At 40.2% G+C, this 9,101-nt stretch overlaps 1 protein-coding gene across 1 annotated transcript in view; it reads left to right on the forward strand.

The window, feature by feature from the left end:
- ITGA8 (integrin subunit alpha 8) overlaps positions 1-9,101 on the forward strand; it is a 167,754-nt gene that overhangs the window by 154,528 nt on the left and 4,125 nt on the right. Inside the window, exon 28 of the mRNA XM_003786791.2 lies at positions 978-1,079. Within this exon, the coding sequence (XP_003786839.1) occupies positions 978-1,079 (102 nt within the window). The remainder of the gene's footprint in view (positions 1-977; positions 1,080-9,101) is intronic.

A 9,101-nucleotide genomic window follows, 5' to 3' on the forward strand; every position in this document is an offset into this window, starting at 1 on the left:
AATATAGTTGTTATATAAAGAGCAGAACTGGAAACATTCAGCTTTGAATGTGGAATCAGTATTGTGACTCTGCCCGTACTAGGTTTCTTTCTTTCTTTTTTTTGAGACAGAGTCTCACTATGTCGCCCTCTGTAGAGTGCTGTTACATCACAGTTCACAGCAACCTCAAACTCTTGAGCTTGAGCAATTCTCTTTCCTCAGCCTCCTGAGTAGCTGGGACCACAGCCACCCACCACAACATCTGGCTATTTTTACAGGCGAGGTCTCACTCTGTCTCAGGCTGGTCTTGAACCTGTGAACTCAGGTAATATACCCCCCCTCAGCCTCCCAAAGTGCTGGGATTACAGGTCTGAGCCACCACACCCAGCCTCTCACATCCTTAGATGTTTTCATTCCCCATCCATTCACACGGCTGGTCAGCCAGTATTAAGATCTTCTGTGTGCACCATTCTAGGTGCTATGGAAGATGTAAACATCACATTCCATGGCATACCCCTCCGATTTTTGTATCATCTAGCTGGGAGAAAAGTAGTAAGAGAAAAGTTAAAAATTAAACAAGTAAATACAGTCTCATCTCCGAATCTCTGAGACTGATCCCAGCTGTTTCTGAAGCTCGGCTAAGCACAGTGGTGTGTGAACCACCAAAGACAACAGTATGGATTGGTGAAGAGTGGAAAATGTGAGGAGCTGAACCACAGGCAGCAGAAGGAGGGAGAAAGGAAAGAAGTGGCAGACAGTTCCCTCCGAGAAACATCTTTCTCTGCATTCTGCATTCTGGAGTTCAAGTGCCATCTCTTAAGCACGAAGAAACTTTCATATTCATAAATGCAGAAAGAAAGAATGAGAGAGAGAAAGGAAAGGAAGGAGAAAGAAAAAAAGACTTTAATGAAAAACACTAAAAACAATTGGGTGTTTGCCAGTATAACTCTTAAAAGCTTTATAAGGAATACATTTAAATAATTCTTTTTAACTTTCAGAGAAAAAATGATCCTTATGCTCTTGCATCCCTGGTGTCCTTTGAGGTTAAGAAGATGCCTTATAAAAGTCAGCCAGCAAAACTCCCAGAAGGAAGCATCGCGGTGAGTATCCTTAAATATATATATATAGTCACGAATAATTTAATCGAAATGATTTTTTAAAAAATCACTGTCCAAGGGAAGGGCGAGGAAAGGAAGGGCAGAGAGAGGGAAGGACGGAGCAGAGTGGGGTCTCCGTGTATGCTACACCTTTGAGGGGCAAGACATGATTGTAAGAGGGGCTTTACCTAACAAATGCAATCAGGGTAACCTGGTTTCTTGTACCCTCAATGAATCCCCAACAATAATAAAAAAGAAAGACAAAATAAAAAAAAAATCACTGTCCAGCTTGTGCTAGGTTTAAGCATTCACATTGACCTAAGAAAAATTTCCCTCTACAGCTCACTGTTTTCTTAGCTTATTAGCCTGAAAATGTCCTAGTTTTACTTTGGTCTGGTTTTTAAACTTCCAGTATAAATGTCTATCCAAGAAATTACAGGGTGGGACTAAATATCATTTTTAATGAAGACATCTCAGAAAAATGTAGACAGAAAGCAATTATTGTTATAACAAAATCATTCTGATTCTTTAATTTTAAACACAGCATGATGAGTCAGGTGGGAAGGGAGGACACGCTTGCTTAAGGAGAGTTGGTCACGGCCCAGCTGCATGACTTTCGACAGTCATTTTTAATTTCTAAGCGAACAATCTTAACTATGATCTGGGCAGGAAGGAAGGATATATTCTGAGTTTCAGTTGAATGAAATGTCGTTTTTAAAATTAAAAATTAAATATTTCTGACAGCCAAATATCTGTCACAGAGCAACTTCTAACATCCTCAGCGACCTGGCAAGGCCATGTGGAGAGGAGGGAAGAACGGATAGGGGGTTCAGCAGTCACAGTTTGCAAAACTCTGCCTTTTAGGTCATCTGTGAAGGTGGGCAGAAACTTCTGAACAACAGAGTGCTCTGAAAAGAAACACTTTTAAAGACTTCAGCTTATATCTCTTGGTTACTCAGAGGGTATTTACAACCTCCAACTTGAATTCTTGGTCCCCTGCTCCTTGTTATGCAAAGTGTGGTTGTGACCAGTGCCGGTATCACCTGGGACCTACTAGAAATACAGAACCAGGCCTCACTCCAGACCTGGGAGAGTTTGAGAAGCATTGCTGCGTTAGCTGGTAGATGAGGTCATACTATTTCATCCCTTTCTAGACTCAATCTTAAAACCTAATTGTAACATTTAGTAGTTCTAGTCTATTCTACTTGTAGTAATTTATATTAATCCAGTGATTCATGATTCCCTGTGTGTGTGGGAACCATCACTCTTGCAACTTTAAAAACATATACATGCTGAAACATCAGTCCAGATGCCAGGATTAAATAGGTCTGGGGTGAGACCCTAGTGCTGAGCTTTGAAAGTTCTACCAGTAACAGTGCCGCAGGGGAGGCAGGGTTGAGAACATCTCGCACAAGTAGGCGGCCGAGAGCTGTGATCCTCGGTTCCAGGCCATGGACGGTGCTGCTGGCCCATGGCCTGTTAAGACCAGGCCACACAGCAGGAAGTGAGCAGCCGGCAAGTGAGTGAAGCGTCGTCCATATTTACAGCCGCTCCCCATCACACGCATCACTGCCTGAGCTCTGCCTCCTGCCAGATCAGCAGTGGCATTGATTCTCATAGGACCGTGAACCCTGCAGGAAACTGTACATGCAAGGAATTTAGGTTGTGCACTCCTTGTAAAAGTGTAACATTGTAATAATAGAAACAGTGTACAGTAAATGTAATATAAACAGTGCATTTGAATCATCCCCAAACCATTCTCTCTCTGCCCCACCCTGTCCATAGAAAAATTGTCTTCTGTGAACCCTGTCTCTGGTGCCAAAAAGGCTAGGGACCACTGGCCTAGAGGAAATCCAAGATTTCCATGATGCAGTTCACCTGAGGTTGATCCTGGATCCACCTTGCTCTAGTTAGGAAACCTTCGGGAAGTCACGTTACTTCTCCAAGGCTGTGGACCACATCCGCCTGAAGGGATTGTTAAGATGTTAAGAGGGTGATGTGTACAAAGCATCTAGCATTGTACCTAGCTCAAGTAAGTCTCAAGGTTAGTAACCTCCCTGAAATATGTCACCTTCTCTGGCCGTGTACAGAGACTTGGAACTGATAATTATGAGTCACACAGTCAAATTATTTCAGTAAACTTTGGTGATATTTCAAAGCAAGCACTGCCCTATCTCTCCATTTAGACCACCCCTCTCTGTCTCCAGAGATGTCTGCTGTAGGTTGGATTTATGGCCAACCTAGGAAACACAGGCTTTGGATTTTTAATATAGAGAGTTCATCCAAAGAGGTTCAAAGGCTTGTATCTCTAAGAGAAATAAATCTGGGCCCTTTTGTTTTCTCTAAGCATGTGTTCCCTGACAAAAACACATGTTCTGGTCTGTTCCATCAAGGGTACCATGTCTTTCTGTGCTGGCCACAGGTGACAGCCTGCTGTTCTCAACTCATCTCAAACAATTCCCAGAATGATCAGATACGTGCGTCTCCCAGCCCTGCCACCCTCCTTACTGAATTGCCAGGGGGGAAAAGAAAAGACTTTTTATTTGACATAGATGATTTACTACACCAATTATGTACAGGTTATTGGAAAAACATTCAGGGATGGAGGTGCTTTCAAGTCTCCCAATATATTTCTTTTTATTAAATCTTAGCTGTGTACATCAGTGCAATCACGGGATACAATGTGCTAGTTTTTTACACAATTTGAAATATTTTCATCAAACTGGTTAACATAGCCTTCACAGCATTTTCTTAGTTATTGTGTTAAGACATTTATTTTCTACATTTAGTAAATTTCACACATACCCTCGTAAGATGCACGGTAGGTGTGGTTCCACCGATTACCTTCCTTCCACCCAACCTCCCTCCTCCTCTCCTCTCCGTCTCCCCTTTCCCCAAATTCTTGGGCTATAATTGGGTTATAGCTTTCATATGGCTCCCAATATTTAACTGTAAAAGATCCCGCCAGTACAAAATGACCATATTTTGCCAGGTATCATGCTCTCCTGTGTCCAAGGTGCACCCACGTGTTTGGCCCCAACTTTCAGAAAACAAATATTTTGTTTTCATTTTTTAATCCAATTTTTTATTTGTTTCTATGTGGGTACTTGTTTTTTGTCTTATAAAGGAACTTTTTAGCATTTGACATAGTAGGGTACAAGAAATTTTATGTGACAAATAATTACAAAACACAAGGGCAGATACAAGGGACAAGAAATGTTATGGACCAGTAACAAATAGCGCTACTGACGTGTAATGCACATTCTTATTTTATCCCCTCAAAAATTGGGGCAAAAAAGTGTACATCACACACAGCAGAAGACAGTAGCTTCATAGTGTAGGGAAAGGGTCCATGTGTGGCTTGCTTTGGGAGGAGAGCTCATTAGAGCTCTAATAGGCCCCTGGAGAAAGTCTCCCACTTCCTTCTTTACATTAAGACTGAATATTGTTTGCTTGTTTTCCGAGGCTTTTGTGTGGGATGATTAGTTTGTTTGTATGCCCCTGCCAACACGATCATAATTCAGCCCTTGCTTGAGGGCTGCTTTAACTTTCCACATGGACGGAAATAGCAGTCCCCATCTGCAACTTGCACAGCGTCTATCTGTAACAAACTCCTCGTCAAGGGCAAGGTTGCATGATTCAAAGAGAGGACTGAATGCTGAGTCCCTCAAGTGCAGTAAAAGGAAGTCAATTATTTGAATGCCTTCTTGGCTCACCAATGAACTTCGACATTTACCTGCCATGTACCTAACGCCCAGTTCTATAATCCAGGTCCATGAGAGAGTAATGTTCTCTATAATTTCCAAAGTGGTTATTATAAAACATTTTGTGAAAATCTCTGTTTAAAAACTCATACATAAACTGCAAACCCATCTGATTTTCAGAACTGTTAGCAAAACTTCAGCCTTTTAAAATGGAACTCAAACAACTACTGGGAGTTCTCACTTAGGATGGAAACTGTTTCTCATAGGGGCTGTTTAAATGTTAAAACGTGGGCTTTAGCTGGTCCGCTTTTTGTTATTATTTTGTTCTAAATGGCACTCTAGGTACGATGTCCTGCTGCATTTATTTAAAACATTCTTCTGACCCCAGTGAAGTATGTTTACACAAGATTTCTTGATACATAAATACAGATGTCAACATTAATTACGGTTGCAAAGACAAGGGAGCTTTTTCCTTCTACCTTGGTATTTTTTGTCAAAATATACAAGAACATATCATAAATGTCAATGATAAAATGTAGGCATATTACTGGTTTATTTATGGTCTTTCAACTGTAATGAAGAACAGCAAGATTTATGACATGATGAAGGTAAGATGAAATGTTCCCTACTTAGAATCACTTTAAGAAAATCTAAACCTCTTACAATTTATGGATCCTCCTTCCTAAAATTACAGATGCTTGTAATAAGCGAATTGTTAAAATTTTATGCAATGTTAAATAGTTACAAGCTCTGGATCATAAAAATGTGTCAACAGGCTCGGCTCCTATAGCTCAACCGGCTAAGGCGCCAGCCACGTACACCTAAGGTGGCCGGTTCGAATCCCCAGCCTGGACCCGCCAAACAACAATGACGGCTGCAACCAAAAAATAGCTGGGCGTTGTGGCGGGCGCCTGTGGTCCCAGCTACTTGGGAGGCGGAGGCAGGAGACTCGCTTGAGCCCAGGAGTTGGAGGTTGCTGTGAGCTGTAATGCCACGGCACTCTACCCAGGGGGACAGCTTGAGGCTCTGTCTCAAAAAAAAAAAAAAAAAAAAAAATGTGTCAACAAAGTCGGTTGATAGCCAGTTGAATTTTCCTCCTTTGATTTCCAGTACTTCAGTTACTTAATTTCTTTATTAAATTAAGCAGTAGAAATATCTAATCCAAAGCCCATCCTCCAAAAGTGAATCTAGTCCTATCTAGGCTCCTTCTTCTGACCTAAGTCAGGCATTCGTCTTTGATGAGAGAATCTTATAGGGAGCTAGCTGAGTAATTCGGCTAATTTCACCATTTGGTGATATTATGCAAAATGTTCTCAGTCTGTGCAGGCCAATTTGGTAGCCTCCATTCATGTGGACACGGAGTGTCTGAAATACGGTTGGTGAAACTGAAACACTGAACTTCTAGTTTGATTCCCATTTTACTCATTGTAAGTGTAAACTTAGACATAGAAGCTGTATAAAATATTTTTTCCATGAAACACAGTTTTATTGTTTTCACTACATGTCACTTTAACCACTGAAAAATTAGCAGCTGTTGTGTGCTGCAAGGGTGAAATACTGGATTTTTTTAAACTTAGTAAGAAAAAAATGTAAAATATAAATTTCATATATCAATTATTATATACAAATAAATATTTTATTTATCATTAAATAATAATTGATCAATAATAAATAATCATATGTTAAAATGCTAGTTTCCTCATTAAATGCTAGTTGTTTAGTAATAATTAATTACTCTGGGAGGCTGAGGCAGGTGGATTGTTTGAGCTCAGGAATACAAGACCAGCCTGAGCAGGAGCAAGTCTCTAAAACTAGCTGGGCATGGTGGTGAGCGCCTGTAGTCCCACCTACTCAGGAGGCATAGGCAAGAGAATTATTTGAGCCCAAGAGTTTGATGTTGCTGTGAACTATGATGCCACAGCACTCTACCAAGGGTAGAGACTCTGTCTCAAAAATAATAATAACAATCAATTACATTAAATAATAAGTTGTTTAATAATCAATTAAATGTGAAAATAGTAATAGTTTTTAAAAAATAATAATAGCTTTACTATCATTAGATAATAGTAGATATTTAAGGTTAAATATATTATTAAAAGAAATGTTACCTGTTTCTTTTCACTCCTACTAGAAAATTTTTAATTATACAGGTGGCTTGCATTGTATTTCTACTGGGCAGCATTGAGCAAGCGCAAGGTTATAGCTTGGTGCCAATAATAATACCCACACGGTATTACTCAGAGAACATGGGGTGTTCAATAAATGTTATTTGAAATGAATGAAAAGTCTTCTTATAAAGTAGTGTTTAGTCATTAGAAATTCTAAATTTATGACTTTTTCTTTCATTACTTATTATCGAATGGATACTTCCTTCTAAGGTTCCTGTGGGCTTGTTGAAATGAGTTATAAGACAAATGATTGTAAGAGGGACTTTACCTGACAAATGCAATCAGTGTAACCTGGTTTCTTGTACCCTCAATGAATCCCCAACAATAAAAAAAAAAGTAATAAAGTTTCAGTATATGTCAACATTTTATCTTTCCAAACTTCCCCCAAACTAGCTTGTAATTCCATGACACTAACACATAAACTTTGGTCCTATAAAAGTGATTAATGAAGTCCCCCCTTTTAAGCTTGCCTGGGCAGTTCAAGGCTCTAGTTTATCTATACAGAGCATTGAGTTTCAAGACAAGCTTTGCTTTCCTGGTTCCCCTGCAGATGGCATGGCCCATTGCCATTTACAGACTTAAAGACATGAATATGTCACACGGCTCCCTAATTCCTCCATTCCCAGAAGGACCTCTTTTTCTGAGACACGCATGCAGCTCTCCCAATGATGTATTACATGCAGCCTTTGTTCACCTCTTTCCAGCAACAGTCACCTCTTTCCTGTGCTCTGGACATCTGAAGAAATGTTCTCGGTCACTGTTGTTGGTTTTCTCTATTTCCACTGTTTTTAGTACAGTGATTTTTTGACTATGCAGCAAAAAGCTTAGATGAGTTTAGGAGAACATGAGGGAGAAGGAGGGTCTCGACAGCTGCACCCATTTTAGGCTGGGATGATCAGGCAGGCTGGGTGCCACATGGTTGCCCTGAAGTCAGAGGGCCAAGCAAGCAGAATGCAGGTGCAGGAAGACAGTCACTCAGAGATCATCCTAGGATGCATTGCCTAGGATGACCGTATCGTCCTTGCACTTAAAGTCTTCAGGAAGAAGGTATGAAGAGGTATTCTTTTAAGTGTTACTGGGAGAAGACCTGCTACCATTTTGATACCCAGAATTTCAGAATTTGGTGAATGAAAGGAGAATTGCAGAGTTTTGGATCGCTGCCTGGAGATCATCTCCTCACAGACTTTTTTAAGACCCCACAGTCAGAATCTTTGGGAGCAAATGTAAACGAAGAGTCGATAGGCTTTGTAACTATCTCTATGAAGTTGTTTCCTGCTTCAGGGGACCCTAATAAGCACATCCAGGTCCATTTCATGTTATCTGTCCTCTTTCATTACTGCTGCAGGAAACTTTCCAATATCTTTATTAGCTCTTGGTAAGTGACCTCCCAGGCTTATTTCTACAGATAAGCCAGTTTTATAGACAGTGCATCAAAACCTGCAATAGCCAAGTGGCCAAGGCACCAAGCAAAGCATTTGGCGGGAAGCCATCCCCTCCATTCCATTTCCTTTAATTCAGCTGACAATTTCAATGTGAAGAGTCTGTGGCCCCTTTTCCAACAGTTCTAGGACTTTTGGTGTTTTAACAAAATGAGGATGGGGTTCTGTATCTAATATGAAATAGTAGGAGGTTATGTAAGATATTAATTAGTTAAATCAAGAGCGAGAAGATTCAGAATCAACCATTGTTTGTTTTACCATAAATCACCTATTAACAAATTTGAGGGAACTCTGACACATGCATAAATATGGAGTAAAACTGGTTTGTTTCCTTGGTGGATTTAGAGTGGAGGGGTAAGAATACATTAATATATATTCATATAACTGTTGCTTGGCGTGTGGTCACTTTTGTTCCCCTGGGTATAAGGGAGCAGAATTTCGCATGCCTCCCAGATTTTTCTCTTTGTTAGGTTACTGTACTGTCACTGGCCTGTGAGTCAATGATCATTTCTGTCCCTTTCTGTTCCAAAATTCTGAAATTCTCATTACCCAAACTGTGTCAGTTGGCCTGTTTCCAGTAACATCATGTTCATCCTGAAATACTACTTTAGGCCTTTTTGCTGAGGACCTTCAAATGTTAGGATTTACTACTGAGTTCATCCATGTCATCAGGTGCAATGAACTAAGAGTAAATTCTTTTTTTTTTTTTTTTTT

Source organism: Otolemur garnettii, unplaced genomic scaffold (assembly GCF_000181295.1).
Source record: "Otolemur garnettii isolate 467f Iridium unplaced genomic scaffold, OtoGar3 scaffold00019, whole genome shotgun sequence".
NCBI classification, from domain to species: domain Eukaryota; kingdom Metazoa; phylum Chordata; class Mammalia; order Primates; family Galagidae; genus Otolemur; species Otolemur garnettii.